Here is a 22,616-nt window from a genome sequence, read left to right on the forward strand (position 1 = left end):
CAAAGTAACACATGCCCATGGTTTGAAAAGATCCAAATGATGTTAAAAGGCTCAAAAAACCAAAACCAAAACCAAAACAACAATGAAGATCTATTCCACTCCCTCTATATCTAGCTCCACTCACAATCCCCAGGGACTGTTTTAAATATTCCTGTTTTCAAGCTTTTTTCTGGAGATTAACCTCCATTAACCTCCTGCAAGGCAGTGTTTTTCAACACTTGGTTTGCAGACCACTAGCCATATGTGAAAGGATTTAGGATGAAATTGAATGAAAAATTTAAAAATTTTCATAGTTACCTATTTATTTTAATGTATATTAGAAGAAATGTATAAACTAGAACATCAAATACATAAATTCACAAATAAATTGTTAAGGATGAGGCTAAAATAAGTATTTTTTTTAAAAACGTGTTGATATGAAGAAAATCTTTAAGTAAAAAAGTAATTCTGGTGGTATGTGGATACAGTAAAAATTGTGAAGGTGGTAGGAAAATGAGAGAAATTTGAGAAACACTGCTCTAATCATTATGCTTATTTTTCTATTTCTTTTTTATAATAAAATATATTTTTTCCATACATTAATACACAAGAGTGACTACACTAAAAGACATCATGAAATAGATACTCCTACTGATAAAGAATGAGTTTGTACATATATACAATGGAATACTACTCAGCCATAAAAAAGAACAAAATAATGCCATTTGCACCAACATGGACACAGCTAGAGATTATCATACTAAGTGAAGTCAGAAAGAGAAAGACAAATACCATATGATATCACTTGTATATGCAATCTAAAATATGGTACAAATGAACCTATCTGCAAAACAGAAAGACTCACAGACATAAAGAACAGACTTGCAGTTGCCAAGGGGGAGGGGGGTGGAGGAGGGACTGGGAGTTTGGGATTAGCAGATATAAACTATTATATATAGGATGGATAAACAACAAGGTCCTAGTATATAGCATAGGGAATTATATTCAATATCCTGTGATTAAACCCATAATGGAAAAGAATATAAAGAAAAAAAGAATGTCTGTGTATAACTGAGTCACTTTGCTGTACAGCAGAGACTGGCACAGCATTGTAAATCCACTATACCTCAATAAAAAAAAATGAACAACTTTGGATTTTGGAGGCAGTGATGATTCTGTACAAGATGAACAGAAAAATGAAAAAATGAAAAATTTCATGGATGAACGCAAGAACAAAACCACTATTAGCATAAGAATTAACAGACCAGATTTTTTGGTATAGAATAAGAGAAAGTATGAAATGCCGTTAATGGGAATAGGGACAATAGAACAAGACCAATTACAGGTTGTCACAGTGGATAAAAAGAGGAAGTGTGATGTTCTTTTGGATGAGCTGTATGTCCTGGATAAAGCTCAGCAGGACATCTAAAAGTTAGACAGAATACTGGATAATTCGTCACTGTGTGGGACTGGCCCAAACACTGCAGGATATCTGTCATCCCTACCCCTGCTCACTAGATGCCAGTAGCATCCTCATATTATTGTGACAGCCAAAATATCCCTGGTGAAAAATATCATAAGCCTGCTTTATGCTTAAAATCCTAGATTAGGTTAAATGTCATTTCTTTACTTACTTAGGGACTTCTACACACAAGGTGAGGACTTAGCCATTTTCTTTTCCTTTTTTTCCAATGGAATTCACCAGCACTTCTTCTTATCAGCATCTAGTTCCAGCATGTAAAGGCACAAGAGTAGTGGCATGGGGTGGGTGGTCAAAAAAGGAGACAGACGTTGAATGGAGGAAAATAGTGGAACAAGGGTAGAAATCCTCCTTGCTGAGGTGTGGGTACATCTGAATGAGGTGAGAGCAGTGAGTGACTTCACAATTAGAGTTAAGTTGTACTGACCCTGTGGCTCCCTATGCAGTACCTGAGACACTTGTATCTTCCACATGAGCATGGGCTGGGATCCCTGAACAATGAACACTGAGTCTATCGTAGGACTGCCCATACCAGTGTTCTTCAGAGTCAGTCCACAATAGGGGCAGTGACATGCTTCGTTTGAAGGCTTCAGTCATAAAGTCAATTCAAAAAAATATGATGCCTTCCTTCACTTCCTTCCTTCACAACACATCTCCTTGGCTGAGGGATTCCTCCCCCCTCACTTGGATGACCCTCTCTCCATTTAATGCTCGTAAGACATAGCCTTTTCCCTTCCTCAGCCTGCTGATGAAGGTGGCCTGCAGATCCTGTTATACAGCATGTAGCACCTCTCTGAACAGACCTACTGTTGGGGTGCTGATGTGGGAGTTCCTTGTCTGAAAGAATGAGGCTGTCAGTCAGTGAATAAGAAAGGTCTTCCCTATCCAGAGGTCTTTCTCCTCAGCTCTGCCCATCCTAGATTCTTTTTCATCTCCACAGACAAAAGAACTCTAGTTAACACCAGAACTTTTCCCAATCTCACAAGCAGGCTTAGAGTCTTCCATGTGCAAAACTTATTCTGCTGTTTTCCAAAATGACTTTGCCATTTTATACTCCAACCAGCAATATATGAGTTCCAATTTCTCCATATCCTTGTCAACACTTGTTGTCTATCTTTTTTTTTTTTTTTTTGCGGTATGCGTGCCTCTCACTGTTGTGGCCTCTCCCGTTGCGGAGCGCAGGCTCAGCGGCCATGGCTCACGGGACCAGCCGCTCCGCGGCATGTGGGATCTTCCCGGACCGGGGCACGAACCCGTGTCCCCTGCATCGGCAGGCGGACTCTTAACCACTGCACCACCAGGGAAGCCCTATCTTTTTAACTATAGCCACCCTAGTTACTGTGAAGTGATATCTCATTATAGTTTGGATTTGCAACTAATGACTAATGATATTGAGCATTTTTTCATGCTTATTGGCCATCTTTATATCTTCTTTGGAGAACTGTCTATTCAAACTCTTTGTCCATTTTAAAATAGGGTTATTTGTTTTTTAATTCTTGAGTTGTAACAGTTCTTTATATATTCTAGATACTAGATCCTTGTCACATATATGACTTACAAATATTTGCGTTTATCCTGTGGTTATCTTTTCACTTTCTTGATAATATCCCTTTAAGCAGAGAAGTTTTTTACTTTGATGAAGTCTGATTCATCTATTTCTTTTTTGGCTGTTTGTGCTTTAGGTGTCATATCTAAGAAACCATAGCCCAATACAATTTCAAAAAATATTTACACCTATGTTGTCTTCTAAGAGTTTTATATTTTTATCTCTTACATTTAGGTCTTTGTTCCATTTTAAGTTAATTTGTGTATGTATGTGTGTGTGTTTGTGTGTGTGTGTGTGTGTGTGTGTGTTCATAGTGTGAGAGAGGGTTCCAAATTCATGCCTTTGCATCTGAATTTCTAAATGTGACAGGCTCTCTATGTTCTTACTGAGTATAATGGTAGACTTCAGTAGATTTTTAAAAAAATAAATGTTTTTCTATTTGCTGTACATCCTTAGGACAATTTCCATAGACTTAAATGAAATAAAAATCATTTCACCAGTTAAACAGTTGTTTTGCTGGAGTGAGGATCCATGAAGCTTCTCACGTTACCATTCCAGAAATCTTCTTCACTATTTCTTAATTTATCAACTTTAAATAATATTGACTTCCTTCTAGGAGGATTTGGGTCTTTTGCAATATCTTCTTCCCTTCTCACCTCTCAAATTTTTGTGAATAATATCATTTTTAGTTTCTATATTGTCTACCTTCATTATTAGTATGCTTTCATCAGTTAGGATGCTCTTGGTGTACACTAATAGAAAAATTTATTCAAATTGCCTTAGTTAATTAATAAATTTAATATTTCATGTAATAGAAAATTCAAAGGTAGGGTAGGCTTCAAACCTGGCTGACTTGGTGGTTAAACAATGTCATCAAGACCCCTTGTTCATTTCTTTCTTTAGTTTTACCATCCAAAATAAAGACTTTATACTCAGCTGGTTCCCCACTTGCTCATAAGATGGCTGCCAGTAATTATCCCTATTACACACCTTCTTGTTTATGTCCAATGGGGAAGAAACTAGCTTTTCCATCTCATGTCTTAAGAGTAAAGGCAAATTTTAGTCTCACCTCATCACTCAGAAGTGAAACACATGCCCATTTATGAACCTATCACTGGCAAAAGGAATAGATTATCAAAAAGCCAAAGATGGGTTCATCTACCCAGGAGCCACCTGACCTATGCTGAGGGAGTTAAATACTGGAATAAAACTCAGGGTATGTTAGGAAGAAAGATGTAATGGATATAAATTAGCAACCAATAGTGTCTACTACCTATTTTTTTGTATGCTTTTGTGTTAACTTTTTTCCCCCATATTTGCTAGTTTTATTTATTTATTTAACTTTTTTTTTTAAACATCTTTATTGGAGTATAATTGCTTTACAATGGTGTGTTAGTTTCTGCTTGATAACAAAGTGCATCAGCTATACATATATCCCCATATCTCCTCCCTCTTGCATCTCCCTCCCTCCCTCCCTATCCCAACCCTCTAGGTGGTCACAAAGCACCGAGTTGATCTCCCGTGCCATGCAGCTGCTTCCCACTAGCTATCTATTTTACATTTGGTAGTATATATATGTCCATGCCACTCTGTTAACTTTTGACAGTATTATCTTGACCTCCACTAACAAATGATATTAATGCCTTCCACCCTGTCTTCTATATATGCTCTCCCACTTCAAATTCTCAACTTCTAGTGTATCAAGTACTTTATCAAGATCACATCTAACAGTGTTAAGAAATATAAGCAAAATCGCATGAAATACTGAATGTTATATTGAGAGTGGTTTAAATCATTATTTTCCTAAGCACACTCTATGGAATAAGTCTGGAAGGAATTTCATCATAACTCTATCCACTGAACTACTCTAAATTACAACTAACCCCTTATTCATTTGCCAAATATCTTCAGTTCCTTTAGAAAATGACAACCTTCCCACTTTAATCTTTGATAATAACTGTCCCCTGGTTTGTACACAATTGGAATGGTGACATTAGGTAGCTGAGATGATTAATTCATTCACTTAATAAATAACTCTCAAGGTTCAGTAAAGTTAACAGAATAGTGTAAGATTGGAAACTGACTTTCTCCCAAAATATCAACAAAAGCAGCTGAAACCAGAAGAGGAAAAAAATCCCATTTACAATTGCAGCAACAAAAGTATACAGGCATAGGGCTTCCCTGGTGGCGCAGTGGTTGAGAGTCCGCCTGCCGATGCAGGGTACACGGGTTCCTGCCCCGGTCCGGGAGGATCCCACATGCTGCGGAGCGGCTGGGCCCGCGCGTCCGGAGCCTGTTCTCCGCAACGGGAGAGGCCACAACAGTGAGAGGCCCGCGTACAGCAAAAAAAAAAAAAAAAAAAAAAAAAAAAATACAGGCATAAAGCTAATAAGAATTTTGCTGTGCCATTTGAAAGGAAATTACAGAAATGTTATTGAGAGGCAATATGCTTTCAATATTATAACAATGTTATAATATTATAACAATGTTATAAAAATGTCAATTAAAAATGTGAATTATTCCCCAACTTATAAAATGAATTCACTTATGAGTTATTAAAACATAAAGCTAAAATAATTATAAGACCGAAGTAATGGTATAGGACAAGATAGAAATATGAATGGAAAAGAACAGTTGCCAAAAAACACAGAAACATTTTACTAATTATCTTCATTACCTAAAAAAGGCAGTTCAATCAGTATAGAAAAAAAATGAATTGTTCAATAAATGTTAGTGGGATAAATGCTTACAAACACGGAATAAAGGGACTATATATTTTTTTAAATTATGACTTAAGCTGTTTATTCTTTCTAAATTAGTAAAAAACTATTTTGCAAGATTTATTATTATTATTTTTTGTTTGTGGTTTTCTTGTTTTGCTTTTGAAAGGTACTATATTTTTAACCAAACCGCACACCATAATAAATGGACTGGAATTAAGAGCAGGGAAATGAGGACAAAATGAAATCCAAAATAAATATAGGTAAAGAGACTATTTATAAACAGTAAGTCCCCTACATATGTACCTTCAAGTTGCGAACTTTCAAATATGCGATCGTGTGTTCACATGTCCAATCACATAAGTTAGCTCACATGTCTGGCGTATGTTATCACATGTGTGCATCCTCTACAAGTGGTTGTACTTTTGGGTATTTTACTGTACAGTACTGTATAGAGTGCAGTAGTACAGTATCTTTATTTCAAGCTCAGGATGTCTGGAAGCAAGCGTAAAAGCAGTGGTGATGTAGCTGGTACTAATGTACTTTTCAAGGTACTGTACTGTAAGAGTAAAAATGTTCTATTTTTGTGTTTGTTTGTTTTTTATGTATTATTTGTGTGAAAAGTATTATAAGCCTATTACAGTATAGTACTATACAGCTGATTGTGTTAGTTGGGTACCTAGGCTAACTTTGTTGGACTTAACAAACAAATTGGACTTACGAATGTGCTCTCAGAACACAACTCATTCATATGTAGGGGATTTACTGTAATTCTGTAGTGGATAAGGCCTTTTAATACCTAACTTTGAAATTAGAAATAATAAAGGCAAAGGTTGCTACATAAGACTACATAAAATATAGAAGTTCTGCACATTCATAAAATATAATAAACATAAATCAAGTACATATGACGAAATAGGAAAGCGATTTGCCACATATGACAAAAGCTGACATTACTGAAAAAAAAAATCCTCTTGCAGTAAATAAGAAAACGATGAACAGACCAAAAGAAAAATCAGCAAAGGACATGGTAAGGGATTTAAAAGGAAAAAAAAGGATAGTCCAGAGTGTTGAGAAAATAAGCCCATTATATTGCTGCTTGCAATAATTTTGGAGCATAATTTTGTAACATATACATAGCCTTAAAACACGTACAGACTTTAACTACCAATTCTACTCCTGGAAATCCATTACAAGGAAATGCTCGGAGATGTGTGCAAATATTTATCCATATATACCAGCAAAAAAAATGAATGATAAACAACTAAACTAAATAGTAGATAGCTTAAGTAGATAATGATATAATCACAAGAATTTAAAGTAAAACAAGGGAATTCCCTGGTGGTCCAGTGGGTAAGACTCTGCGCTCCCAATGCAGGGGGCCCGGGTTCAATCCCTGGTCGGGGAACTAGAGAGCACATGCATGCTGCAACTACGAGTTCGCATGATGCAACTAAAGATCTTGCTGCTGCAACTAAGACCCAGCTCAGACAAAATAAATTAAATAAATAAATAAATATTTTTAAAAAAGTAAAACAAAAGCAGGTCAAAAGCCTTATGTTCAAAATGAACATTTTACAAAAAAAATGATTAAGTATATGGATATAAAATATTCTGGAAGAATACTCGATAAATGATGTGATCTTTAAATGGTAGGACTATGGAGGATTTTGAGCTTATAATTTTATTTGTAAAGTCGGATTTTTCTATAATGAAATTGTATTACTTACATAATTTTAGAAGTTATTTTTATAGGAAAACCAGACTCTCTCTCTCTCCCTCTCTCTCTCTCTCTCTCTCTCTCTCTCTCTCTCTCTCTCTCTCTCTCTCTCTCTCTCTCTATATATATATATATATATATTTTTTTTTTTTTTTGGACTACTGGCAATGTTGCTTTCCCTAATCTATACTCTGATATGCCCTCAGCTCTTATCAAAGAATACCATAAGATACCATGTTAGAACACCTGATATTGCATTTGCTCTGAGGATGTTTTTGAGGACACTGCCTACTCCATCTCTCACTATGCCTAGAAATCACATTAAAAAATTTCTTTTAAAGTGCTGGAAAAAACTTCTCTTGCCCTTAGGAGTTGGTATGTTTCTTTCCATCGATCATGAGAATCATTTAATTGTATGCTTATTTTATTTTTTCTTAGGCAGACAGAATATTAAAATGAAATACTTCATTACTTCCCTTGCCTTGCTACCTCATTGCATATATATTTTAAAACATGTCAAATCTTTTTGAGGTAGGTATAAATAACTAAGTAGTATATTCCCATTATTATTACCAGCTTCTAAATGACAGTGCACAACCAAATTTAGTCTCCATTGGAATAAATATTCCCAATATGATTTATTATATAGAAGAACCAATTTTGGAAATAAAGGAAAATATGACATTGTTGCTTTGATAAATGAACCAAGAGAGAGTCAAATCATTATTGTTTTAAGACATTAAGGAAAGCAATTTTAAAATCCCTGTCAACATTAAACTGGATCATGGAAGGCAGGGACATCTGTCTAAATCACTATGTACATCGCCTAGATGCTTCCCTTCAAAACAGGCTTTCAGTAAATGTTTTCTTGCATAGATGGTCAGAGATAACACTGAGAAAGAGATGTTACTCTTCACATTTCATTCATTCCAAAGCACCTAGCAAGGGATCTAATACTAGAAAAGAACCCCTATTTTTCCTGCTTCAATGTAAGCCAGAGAAGAAGAACTTCCAGTAAGCTTCTGTCCTCCCATGGAATTGCTTCCTTCCCTCTCTCCACTCCTTACTTGCTCTTCCCCATGAAAGGAAGAGTGATCTGTCAGTGTGACAGATGACAGCCTGCAGTCCCTGACCATGTTTCTCTATTGGCTACAGTCAACTGTGCTTGGCATGTCCTTTTGTCTCCAGGTCTGTCTGTGCTCAGTGCAGTGATTTTGTGCTCCAAACTATATGCACTAGGCAAAGATCAGAGAGGCAAAGTTATATTTTCTCTTCACTGTTTGATTACTGAGCCTGTAAGCCAGGTTTGCAAGTCTTCATGCAGCTGGTTGGGTTAAGGCATGCAAAGCTTATTTTTATAAACTGATTCTTCCTTGCAGATGGGTCCTTGGATTTTCTTTTGCGGAAGAAAAATGTACCATGTGTTTTCTACAGTTTTACTATTAATAAAGTACATACTTTGATCCTCATTTAGTTCCTCTATGGTTGAGGCGAGAATGTGGATATAGAAATTTCCTCCCCTAAGGTTTAGCACACAGTAGTGCACTCAATAAATATCAGCTCTGCTTACTTCTATCATTCTTCCCTTTCACCTTAGCAGGTTTCTATGTTCCACATTCATTCGTTTTTCCTTTCTCCACTAGTATGTTTTAAATATTGTGTTATATTCCATCTTTACATGATAATTAGGTAAACAAATCCTTGTTCCAATTTTACTATCTTCTAGTTCAAGAAGAAAGGCCTTAAGAACAACAAGAAGGTTGAGAAGATTTGAAGTCTGGGGGAAAGGCCTAATAGTTATCTTCAGATATTTACAGATTTATTCTCTGAGACTTCAGAGGAAAAAGCATGGGCCAAAGAATGAGGAGTAGTGGAAGGCAGATTTGAGGAATAAATAATCAACAGGGCTGCTTCAAATTTTAATGGAATGTCCTTGACACTGGAGATGTTCAAGTACATGCTGAACAATAACTAGTTAGGATGCTTTAGAAAAGATCTCAACATTGAATAGAGGACTAGAGATGAGAAACTATTCTCATCTATGATTCTATGATCTTAACAAGTTCTAATGAGTTGGGCAAGCACTGTTTTATAAACTAAAGAGTAACAAATTATGCTGTATATGATTTTCAATAACTTTCTCATGTTAATTCATACAGTACTTTTAGAACTGGAACAAAGAGGTAGTCAAAATAGTCAGGTAATTGTGTTAATGAAAGACAACAGTTACCTGTCTGGAAAAAGACTCTGGAAATAATTGTCCGACACAATGGGCAGGGAGTGCTTGCAGGATTGTCTTTGGCAAGAGTCCGTAAGCAGGGCTCACAGAAGATGTGGTGGCAAGGGTAACACATGTAGGGGTTGAAATAAACATCCAGACACACTGCACAGATGTAGCTCTCCTTTTCTTCTGCATATTCATTGTCATCATCTGTACTCATCTCATTATCCAAAGTCTGCAAAACATAAGCAAAAACGATTTTTCTTAGTTCAGTATGATATTGGTTTCCTTGAGAAATTGAGACACTGATTTTATATTTTCTTAAAATGAATGAAAATATTTATGAGAAACAGGTAATATCTGTTTCTGTGCATAATCAAAGTGACAGAAATGCTACCTCGCAAAGTGGGAAGAAACTGGAAACATACATGAAAAACCCAGAAGTCTTAATTATTCATTTTAGTATTTTTATATAATGCTAAATGTTAAAATATAGTACCTGAACACATTAGGTATACCAGTATCTCTATTTAACCAGCACTACTTAAGTAACTGTTAGGTCCTAGGACGACAGGTTCCCCCTATCTATTCCACTCCCACCACAGCAAATAAGCTGACTGTCGCAAGATTATAAAGCCTTACACGGGCATTCACACATGAAGAGAAGTGGGGGTAAGAGGATGTCATACTTCATCTTCACACCATGCATGGAGCATTTTTATTCTACATTTTGCACCTTCCTGGACCTCAAAGCCAATAAAAGGCCAAAGCCTAAGGTATGTCAGGAAGTAGATAAGGCAAAGAAACTTGTAGTAATTCTGGGATGAGCCTTGTAACTGGGAAATATGATGATCCCTCTCCTCTCTCCCAAATGGAACAGTTAAGAAAGACGCTATTAAAAAGTAGTTAGGATTTGTTATAAAGCATAAACTAACACACCATTGTAAAGCAATTATACTCCAATAAGGATGTCAAACAAACAAACAAACAAAAAAAACCTGTAGTTAGGCACTCAGGTTAGCAGCACAAAATCTGGTGGCTGAATTCCTGTTACTTAACATCACAATATTCCTCATCCATGAGGATGCTGTGAGAATTAAATGAGGTAATCCACATAAAGCGTTAAGCAAAGTGTCTGGTATATAACAAATATTCAATAAATATTAACCATAGCCATCCTTCTCTCCTCTCTTCTTCAAAGGCCCTATAGTCTTGGTTAGAGCCTTGGGAAATTTTCCTCAAACCAGGCCTGACCTCAGTCCACTGAGGCATAATGGGAATCTACATGGTGTAGATGCTTTCCTCCTCACTTTAATGGATGTCAAAAATGGAGATCAGTGATTAATATTTGAGTAAGCCTTGGGTTTAATAAATATTTTTAGGTTACATGAAATGTAAAAGTTACACAAATGAGGCAAACAGAGCCTTGAAAATACAGAAAAACCTTTCTACTGGATAAACTATTATTTGATTTATCCAGATGGCTTTGCTTCCTCTTTCTGCTGCTTGTTGATAATTTCTCTCTTTCTGAAAGACATATTTGAGGCATTAGGCCATTCTTTTTAATTGGTTGTCTGACTTTTCTTAAGCATTTTTACTTAATCTAGTTATTTGTTGTTACTGGCTAGATGTGTTGCAAATATTTCTTCCTTTTCTCTGGTTTGCCTTTTCATTCTTTTCATAGTGTTTTTTGATAAAATGAAATTCTTAATTTTAAAGAACATTTTTCCTTTATGATTTAATACTTTTTGTGTCTTATTTAAGAACTCTTACTTTTTCCCAAGGTCAGTAAGAGAGTCTTATTTTGCATCCTATAATCTACCTGAAATTGATTTTCATGTATGGTGCACATTAGGGTTAAATTTAATTTTTATTTTTATGTAATTATTAATTGGTACAGCCCATTTATTGCAAAGACCTTACTTTCACAGGTTCAGCTTGAGGTCAGAACTATAATAAGCCTCAATAGCTGGTAAAGGAAGTCCTTTCATCTGAAAGTCTAATAAGAACCTGCAGTATGAACAAGCAAACAAAGCAACTAATACTAAACCTTCTTTGGGTTATTTGTATGGAAATATGTTAATATAAATGTTTCAGACATTACATGAAATTTCTAAAAATCTTAAAAAAAAAAAAGCCCTTACTCAGGTGGATGATTACAAAATAGATAAAATTCTTCCTGTCTCTCTATGTGTACCCATATGCATTTCATCAAGATGTGGAGATTAGTTTTCCACCTTCTGATTTTGGGCTCTGTCATGTGACTTGCTTTGGCCAATGGATTGTTAGTAAATATGATGCAAACAGAGGCTTAAAAAAAGCTTGTGCATTGGAATAATCCTCTCTTGATGATATTGGGAACCCTAGTCTACTACCATGTGAACAAGCCTAGGCTAACCTGCTGAATAGTAAGTGAATATGGTCCAGCTGCCTCCATTGTGACTGCTGATAACAAGCCAACCACCAGACGCGTGTGGGTAGAGTCAATGACTGTCACCGAACTGTAAAGGTACTAGTGAGCCCAGATGACACCATGTGGATCAGAGATAAGCCATTACAGCTGAGCTCAGCCCCAACTGCCGACTCAGAAAACTGTGAGTGAATATAGGTTGTTGTTTTAAACAACTAAATAAAATCTGTTTGTTACATAATAAAAATTAGTTGACACATCCTTGTCTACACATGGCTAACTTTACCTCATTTTTAAAATCTTAGTTTAAATACCAACTTCCCCAAAGGATTTCACTGCTATTCTATCTAAAGTTGTTCTGTCACTGCTACTTATTTGTTTCCTCATAATAATTTTTATTTGCCTATTTTTCTATGTCTCTCAATAGAATGTTAAGATTAATAAAGGGGAATGAAAAAATATATATACATACACACACATTTTTTCCCCAATGAATTAATAGTAGAGCCTACTTGGTGGTGGCTTGCAGTCTCAAAATGCTCACAGGTTCAGCTTGTTAAATATTGTATTGATTATACCTCTATTAAGTGTTCTTAGGTGTTCTTGTAGGCCTTTTGGATATTTACAGCTAGAAAACAAGCATTCTGTGAAATCTCATATAACATATACAAAGTTTAACACAGAGAAGATATGAAGTAACTGTCCCTCACCAACAGAAAGATTGTGGCTATGAGTTGAACACTAATAAAAATCTGCTGGAAAGGCAACAGTATCCACAACTTTTCTCATTATTGTTATATGACTATTCTCTCTTGTACTTAAAAGAAACTTGAAAAAGGAAAGCTGTAAGTGCACAATTAGTACCGATTAGGGACCCCCAGATAATAAAAACATCTTTGGACCTAGATGCTTACTTACTAAAATTTTATTTCATAGTGACAGCTTATTCTGTTTGTATTACACTCTCAATATTGTGTCTTGAGATTTGAAGTAATTAACCTCAAAGAAACTCATGGCATAAGAAAATCATAATTTGAAGACCCACTTAAAGCAATCCAAATTGTGGCCCTAATAACTGTAAATAATTTTTATTTCTATGAAGTACTTTATCTCTACATATATAACAAAAGTGACTAGATTTCATTAAAATATACATCAAAGAAATAAATGATTTGCTATTTAAAAACACAACCATATTATGGAAATAAACTTGAAGGTGGAAGTTTGCAAATAGAAAATGAGGTCAGAACTATTCATCTATTAGCTGAGCTACGTGACTCAATCCACAAAACAGATGTAACACATACAAAGACCTCTAGAATCACTATATTTTAAGGGACCAAAAAGGGTGAAGAGTTTCCATTACACAGAGAATTGAACATATCCGATAATAAAAACTGTTCTGCAAGAAGACAAAAAAACCACCTCAAAGATAGAACTCCACTGGGCTTTTCTCCAAATTAGAGAGATAATAATAAATTTACTGTTGGATATATGGTTATATTTTAAAAATTAATTACACATTAATACATAAAAGTCAACCTGGAAAAAGGTTTTTAATAGGTGTGCCTATGAACTCATCTTCATCTCATCAACATTTCAATTACCATAGATAGAGACCATCAAAATGCTTCTCAGAAATGGAGAGGTGACAGGAAAGATGGCTGCCTAGTTAAAAACAACTAAAATCCTTTCTGAACAGGAGGGAAACCTTCAAGATGGCAGAGGAGTAAGACATGGAGATCACATTGCTTCCCACAAATACATCAGAAATACATCTACATGTGGAACAACTCCTATGGAACACCTACTGAATGCTGGCAGAAGACCTCAGACTTCCCAAAAGATGCCCTCAGGCGACCTACAGGCAGAGGCGGGGCCAATCCAAAGCTGAACCCCAGGAGCAGTGCGAACAAAGAAGATAAAGGGAAATTTCTCCCAGCACCCTCAGGAGCAGCAGATTAAATCTCCACAATCAAATTGATGTACCCTGCATCTCTGGAATACCAGAATAGACAATGAATCAATCCAAAATTGAAGTGGTGGACTTTAGGAGCAACTATAGACTTGGGATTTGCTTTCTGCATCTAATTTGTTTCTGGTTTTATGTTTATCTTAGTTTAATATTTAGAGTTTATTATCACTGGAAGATTTGTTTATTAATTTGGTTCCTCTCTTCCTGTTTTTTTATATACACATATGTATTTTTTTCCTATTTCTCTTTTTGTGAGGTATATGTGTATGCTTCTTTGTGTGATTTTTGTCTGTATAGCTTTGCTTTTACCATTTGTCCTAGGGTTCTGTCTGTCTGTTTTTTTTTATTTAGTATAGTTTTTAGCGCTTATTATGATTGGTGGATTTGTTTTTTAGTTTCGTTGCTCTCTTCTTTCTTTCATTCTATTTTTATTTTTCGTTGCTCTCTTCTTTCTTTCATTCTTTTTTATTAATTCTTAACAATTTTTATTAATTAAAAAATTATTTTAATAACTTTATTTTATTTATCTATTTATCTGTCTGTTTCTTTATTTATGTATTTATTTATTTATTTATTTCTCCCTTTTCTTTTGAGCCGTGTGGCTGACAGGGTCTTGGTGCTTTGGCCAGGTGTCAGGCCTATGCCTCTCAGGTGGGAGAGCCAAGTTCAGGACACTGGCCCACCAGAGACTTCCCGGCTCCACTTAATATCAAATGGCAAAAGCTCTCCCAAAGATCTCCATCTCAGCGCTAAGACCCAGCTCCACTCAACAATCAACAAGCTACAGTGCTGGACACCCTATGCCAAACAACTAGCAAGACAGGAACACAACAACACCCATTAGCAGAGAGGCAGCCTAAAATCATAATAAGGTCACAGACACGCTCAAAACACACCACTGGACACGGTCCTGCCCACCAGAAAGACAAGATCCAGCCTCATCCACCAGAACACAGGCCCTAGTTCCCTCTACCAGGAAGCCTACACAGCCCACTGAAACAACCTTAGCCACTGGGGGCAGATACCAAAAACAACAGGAACTATGAAACTGCAGCCTGCGAAAATGAGACCCCAAACACAGAAAGTTAAGCAAAATGAGAAGACAGACAAACACACAGCAGATTTAGGAGCAACGTAAAAACCCATCAGACCTAACAAATGAAGAGGAAATAGGCAGTCTACCTAAAAAAGAATTCATAGTAATGACAGTAAAGATGATCCAAAATCTTGGAAATAGAATGGAGAAAATACAAGAAACATTTAACAAGGACCTAGAAGAAATAAAGAGAAAACAAACAAATATGAACAGCACAATAAATGAAATTAATGCTTCTCTAGAAGGAATCGATAGCAGAATAATTGAGGCAGAAGAACGGGTAAGTGACATGGAGGATAAAATAGTGGAAATAACTACCATACAGCAGAATAAAGAAAAAAGAATTAAAAGAATTGAGGACAGTCTCAAAGACCTCTGGGACAACATTAAACACACCAACATTCGAATTATAGGGGTCCCAGAAGAAGAAGAGAAAAAGAAAAGAACTGAGAAAATATTTGAAGAGATTATAGTTGAAAACTTCCCTAGTATGGGAAACTACATAGTCAATCAAGTCCAGGAAGCGCACAGAGTCCCATACAGGATAAATCCAAGGGGAAAATGCCAAGACACATATTAATCAAATTATCAAAAGTTAAATACAAAGAAAAAATATTAAAAGTAGCAAGGGAAGAACAACAAATAACAGACAAAGGAATTCCCATAAGGTTATCAGCTGATATTTCAGCAGAGACTCTGCAAGCCAGAAGGGAATGGCAGGATAAATTGAAAGTGACAAAAGGGAAAAACCTACAAGCAACATTACTCTATCCAGCAAGGATCCCATTCAGATTCAACGGAGAAAATAAAACTTTTACGAACAAGCAAAAGCTAAGAGAATTCAGCACCACCAAACCAGCTTAACAACAAATGCTAAAGGAACTTCTCTAGGCAGGAAACACAAGAGAAGGAAAAGACCTACAATAACAAACCCAAAACAATTAAGAAAATGGTAATAGGAACATACATAGTGATAATTACCATAAATGTAAATAGGTTAAATGCTCCACCCAAAAGACACAAACGGGCTGAATAGATACAAAAACAACACCAGTATATATGTTGTCTACAAGAGACCCACTTGAGACCTAGGGACACATGCAGACTGAAAGTGAGGGGATGGAACGAGATATTCCATGCAAATGGAAAACAAAAGAAAGCTGGAGCAGCAATTCTCATATCCGACAAAATAGACTTTAAAATAAAGACTGTTACAAGAGACAAAGAAGGACACTACATAATGATCAAGGGATCAATTCAAGAAGAAGATATAACAATTGTAAATATTTATGCACCCAACATAGGAGCACATCAATACATAAGGCAAATGCTAACAGTCATTAAAGGGGAAATTGACAGTAAAACAATCATACTAGGGGACTTTAACACACCAGTTTCACCAATGGACAGATAATCCAAAATGACAATAAATAAGGAAAACAAGTTTTAAATGATACATTAAACAAGATGGACTTAATTGATACTTATAGGACATTCCACCCAAAAACAACAGAATACACTTTCTTCTCAAGTGCTCATGGAACATTCTCCAGGATAGATCATATCTTGGGTCACAAATCAAGCCTGGGTAAATTTAAGAAAATTGAAATCATATCAATATCATATCATATCTCTTCTAACCACAATGCTATGAGACTAGATAACAATTACAGGAAAAATTCTGTAAAAAATACAAACACATGGGGGCTAAACAATACAGTACTAAATAACCAAGAGATCACTGAAGAAATCAAAGAGGAAATCAAAAACTACCTAGAAACAAATGACAATGAAAACACGATGACCCAAAACCTATAGGATGCAGCAAAAGCAGTTCAAAGAGGGTAGTTTACAGCAATACAATGTTATGTCAAGAAACAAGAAACATCTCAAATAAACAACCTAACCTTTCACCTAAAGCAATTAGAGGAAGGGGAACAAAAAGACCCAAACTTAGTAGAAGGAAAGAAATCATAAAGATCAGATCAGAAATAAATGAAAAAGAAATGAAGGAAACAATAGCAAAGATCAATAAAAATAAAAGCTGGTTCTTTGAGAAGATAAACAAAATAGATAAACCACTAGCCAGACTCATCAAGAAAAAAAGAGAGAAGACTCAAATCAATAGAATTAGAAATGAAAAAGGAGAGGTAACAACTGACACTGCAGAAATAAAAAAGATCATGAGAGATTACTACAAGCAACTCTATGACAATAAAATGGACAATCTGGAAGAAATGGACAAATTCTTAGAAAAGCACAATCTTCCCAGACTGAATCAGAAGAAATAGAAAACTGGCTTCAGAGGCGAATTCTATCAAAGATTTAGAGAAGAGCTAACACCTATCTTTCTCAAACTCTTCCAAAATATAGCAGAGGGAGGAACACTCCCAAACTCATTCTACGAGGCCACCATCACCCTGATACCAAAACCAGACAAAGATGTCACAAAGAAAGAAAACTACAGGCCAAGATCTCTGATGAACATAGATGCAAATATCCTCAACAAAATACTAGCAAACAGAATCTAACAGTACAATAAAAGGATCATACATTATGATCAAGAGGGGTTTATCCCAGGAATGCAAGGATTCTTCAATATACGCAAATCAATCAATGTGATACACCATATTAACAAATTGAAGGGGAAAAAACACAAGATCATCTCAGTAGATGCAGAAAAAGCTTTCAACAAAATTCAACACCCATTTATGATAAAAATGCTCCAGACAGTAGGCACAGAGGGAACTTACCTCAACATAATAAAGGCCATATCTGACAAACCTATAGCCAACATCATCCTTAATGGTGAAAAACTGAAACCATTTCCACTAAGATCAGGAACAAGACGCGATGGTCCACTCTCACCACTATTACTCAACATAGTTTTGGAAGTTTTAGCCACAGCAATCAGAGAAGAAAAAGAAACAAAAGGAACACAAAGCAGAAAAGAACAATGAAAGCTGTCACTGTTTGCAGATGACATGATACTACACATAGAGAATCCTAAAGATGGTACCAGAAAACTACTACAGCTAATCAATGAATCTGGTAAAGTAGTAGGATACAAAATTAATGGACAGAAATCTCTTGCATTCCTATACACTAGTGATGAAAAATCTGAAAGAGAAATTAAGGAAACACTCCCATTTACCATAGCAACAAAAAGAATAAAATACCTAGGAATAAACCTGCCTAAGGAGACAAAAGACCCATATGCAGAGAACTATAAGACACTGATGAAAGAATTTTAATTAAAATTAAAGATGGAGAGATATACCATGTTCTTGGATTGGAAGAATCCACATTGTGAAAATGCCTATACTACCTAAAGCAATGTACAGATTCAATGCAATCCCTAGCAAACTACCACTGGCATTTTTCACAGAACTAGAACAAAAAATCACAATTTGTATGGAAACACAAAAGACCCTGAATAGCCAAAGCAGTCTTGAGAAAGAAAAACGGAGCTGGAGGAATCAGGCTCCCTGACTTCAGACTATACTACAAAGCTACAGTAATCAAGACAGCATGGTACTGGCACTAAAACAGAAATATAGATCAATGGAACAAGATGCAAAAGAGGTAAACCCATGCAAATATGGTCACCTTATTTTTGATAAAGGAGGGAAGAATATACAATGGAGAAAAGACAGCCTCTTCAATAAGTGGTGCTGGGAAAACTGGACAGCTACATGTAAAAGAATGAAATGAGAACACTCCCTAACATTATAAACAAAAATAAACTCAAAATGGATTAAAGACCTAAATGTAAGTCCAAAAACTATCAAACTCTTAGAGGAAAACATAGGCAGAACACTCTATGACATAAATCACAGCAAGATCCTTTTTGACCCACCTCCTAGAGGAATGGAAATAAAAACAAAAATAAACAAATGGGACCTAACAAAACTTAAAAGCTTTTGCACAGCAAAGGAATCCATAGAGAAGTCCAAAAGACAACCCTCAGAATGGGAGAAAATATTTGCAAATGAAGCAACTGACAAAGGATTAATTTCCAAAATTTACAAGCAGCTCATTCAGCTCAATATCAAAAAAACAAACAACCCAATCCAAAAATGGGCAGAAGACCTAAAGAGACATTTCTCCAAAGAAGATATACAGATTGCCAACAAACACAGGAAAGAATGCTCAACATCATTAATCATTAGAGAAATGCAAATCAAAACTACAATGAGATATCATCTCACACCGGTCAGAATGGCCATCATCAAAAACTCTACAAACAATAAATGCTGGAGAGGTTGTGGAGAAAAGGGAACACTCTTGCATTTTGGTGGGAATGTACATTGATACAGCCACTACGGAGAACAGTACGAAGTTCCTTAAAAAACTAAAACTAGAACTACCATATGACCCACCAATCCCACTACTGGGCATATACCTTGAGAAAACCATAATTCAAAAAGAGTCATGTACCACAATGTTCACTGCAGCTGTATTTACAATAGCTAGGACATGGAAGCAACCTAAGTGTTCATCAACAGATGAATAGATAAAGAAGATGTGGCACATATACACAATGGAATATTACTCAGCCATAAAAAGAAACGAAATCGAGTTATCTGTAGTGAGCTGGATGGACCTAGAGTCTGTCATATAGAATGAAGTAAGTCAGAAAGTGAAAAACAAATACCATATGCTAACACATATATATGGAATATAAAAAAAAAAAAAGGTTCTGAAGAACCTAGGGGCAGGACAGGAATAAAAACGCAGACATAGAGAATGGACTTGAGGACACAGGGAGAGGGAAGGGTAAGCTGTGACAAAGTGAGAGAGTGGCATGGACTTATATGTACTACCAAATGTAAAATAGATAGCTAGTGGGAAGCAGCCGTTGATCTCAACAGGGAAATCAACTCGTTGCTTTGTGACCACCTAGAAGGGTGGGATAGGGAGGGTGGGAGGGAGACAAGAGAGAAGGGATATGGGGTATATGTACACATATAGCTGATTCACTTTTTTATAAAGCTGAAACTAACACAGTATTGTAAAGCAATTATACTCCAATAAAGATGTTAAAAAAAAATCCTTTCTGGAACAAGGCATGCCATCAGCAAATAATATAAAAATGTAAAATAGGCTAAACCAGATAGCAGAGTTAAGATTTAAAATAAAAGTTAATAAGTTCCTGGCTTAAATCAAGATTAAGTTTAACAGGGATAAATATAAATCCCTCATTAAGAATCCAAACCAGACTGCAGACATAGAAGATGCATGAAACTTAGCTGAGAGCAATTCATCTAAAGAAGAGATAGAGATTTTAACTAACTGGAAGCTCAGCATATGATGTGGCTACTTAAAAAAGTGGGTTTACGTGGCTACCATTTATATGATCACACCATATTTGTAGCTACTTTGAGGGATGCAGAGAAACTAGAGTTATCCATAGAAGTATACTGAGGGCCAAGGCAGCATAACTTCTGAAACTACCTCATACGAAGTACTGTTAAAAGACTGAGGAGGGGCTTCCCTGGTCGTGCAGTGGTTGAGAGTCCGCCTGCCGATGCAGGGGACACAGGTTTGTGCCCCGGTCCAGGAAGATCCCACATGCCGCGAAGCGGCTAGGCCCGTGAGCCATGGCCGCTGAGGCTGCGCATCCGGAGCCTGTGCTCCGCAACAGGAGAGGCCACAACAGTGAGAGGCCCGAGTACCGCAAAAAAAAACAAAAAACAAAAAGACAGGATATTCACTCAGAAAAATATTAAGAAGAGACAAGATATTCAGGTATTTGTGAGAGAGATCATAATTTTTCTCTGTGTAGTTCTTATGATTAGATATAAAAAGGAATGAATGTTATGAGAAGAGAGACTAAAATAAATGATAAAATACCTATTCATCAACCAAAGTGATATGCACACCAGCATAACATGTTCACTCTTAAAATGTACATTTGCCACAGAGGTAAACATTTATCTGATGTTTCCTACCAAATTTTGGGGGACTTATAAATAAGATGACAAAAGTTGTACATATTAACTAATTTCATCAACACAAAGCCCCTGTAAACTACATTTAATTACGATCATCATTTTCTAGATCAAAGGAAACTGAAATATAGGCAGCTCACTTACTGAAACTAGTGGTGATGCCAGAATTTCAACTCAGCCAGTCTGGATCTGAAGCGACACTTTTCATCACCACATTCTTAACTGAATTAATATACTTTGAATAGTCCAGCAAATAATAAATGTTAACTGATGATGATAATGATGTACATAAAAAGAAAAATGAAATTTAGATAGGATCTATAGGGAAGTTAGAAGTATCAAGGCATCATCATTAAAATCAACAAATGAATATAATAGGTGTTCAATTGTCCAACTGCTTTTGGCCCCATAGAAATGATCCTGCAAAGCCAACCAAATGTACTGTCTCTCAAGCTCCTTTACAGGGGCTTCCAGTCTAAGAAAATGAGATAATAAACTGATAAATAATACAAACAACCTTTAAAAAATCTGTAAAAATCAGTACAAAAATTAATAGGTCAAATTTTTTTTTTTTTTTTTTTTTTTTTTTTTTTTGCGGTACGCGGGCCTCTCACTGTTGTGGCCTCTCCTGTTGCGGAGCAAAAGGCTCCGGATGCGCAGGCTCAGTGGCCATGGCTCACGGGCACAGCCGCTCCGCGGCATGTGGGATCTTCCCGGACCGGGGCACGAACCTGTGTCCCTTGCATCGGCAGGTGGACTCTCAACCACTGCGCCACCAGGGAAGCCCCAAAATTTTTTAAAAATAATAATGACAACAAAGCAGCAGTGACATTTAGTTTATTTATAATTATTGTGATTACTGTTATGTTGGCCTTATTCCTTCACATCCTATTTTTTTTCAAGAAGTGATAGTTGGGCAGTAGTTAAGAGCAAGACTCCAGTGCCAATCTTGCTGGACTCTGCCACTACTGCCTGTTTGATCTTACACAAGTTACTTAACTCCCTGGGGTCTCACTTCCCTTATCTGTAAGGTGGGAATACTAAAATTACCTAGCTCGTAGAGTTGTTGAAAGAATTAAAGGAGTTAATATGTACAAAGCACCAGAACAGTTCCTGGAATATAAGAAGTGCTATCTAAGTGTCTGCTGCTATTATTATATCCTATTTCTTTTCTCTAATAATTATTCTTAACTTTTAACCAAAACAGTTAAAGTTTAATGTTTATAACCTCCCTCTTCTGAAGAAGACTTAGAAGGCATTTTACTTCCCACTCAAAAACACAAAGACGGCTTATGTTTTATTGCAATCATCTGAACTTTATTTCTAAAATCTTAATAATTGCTTAAATATATTATGCCTCTACTTTGTCAGGATTACCTTCTTAAAATCAATTAATCTATATTTATTTTTAACTATGTTTTACTGTCTTCTTATTTTTATTCTTCAGTTTATTTAACACTGTTTTCTTGTATCCCTTATTGTCCTCTCTCTTGAATTCCATTTTTTGTTGCAATC

General features: G+C 36.0%; 1 protein-coding gene across 1 annotated transcript in view; it reads right to left on the reverse strand.

Moving 5' to 3' along the window:
• The window catches only part of RNF180 (ring finger protein 180), a 276,822-nt gene that overhangs the window by 57,607 nt on the left and 196,599 nt on the right, over positions 1-22,616 (reverse strand). Inside the window, exon 6 of the mRNA XM_060007026.1 lies at positions 9,676-9,901. Within this exon, the coding sequence (XP_059863009.1) occupies positions 9,676-9,901 (226 nt within the window). The remainder of the gene's footprint in view (positions 1-9,675; positions 9,902-22,616) is intronic.

The sequence above is a fragment of the Delphinus delphis genome, chromosome 3 (assembly GCF_949987515.2).
Source record: "Delphinus delphis chromosome 3, mDelDel1.2, whole genome shotgun sequence".
Taxonomy (NCBI): Eukaryota; Metazoa; Chordata; class Mammalia; order Artiodactyla; family Delphinidae; genus Delphinus; species Delphinus delphis.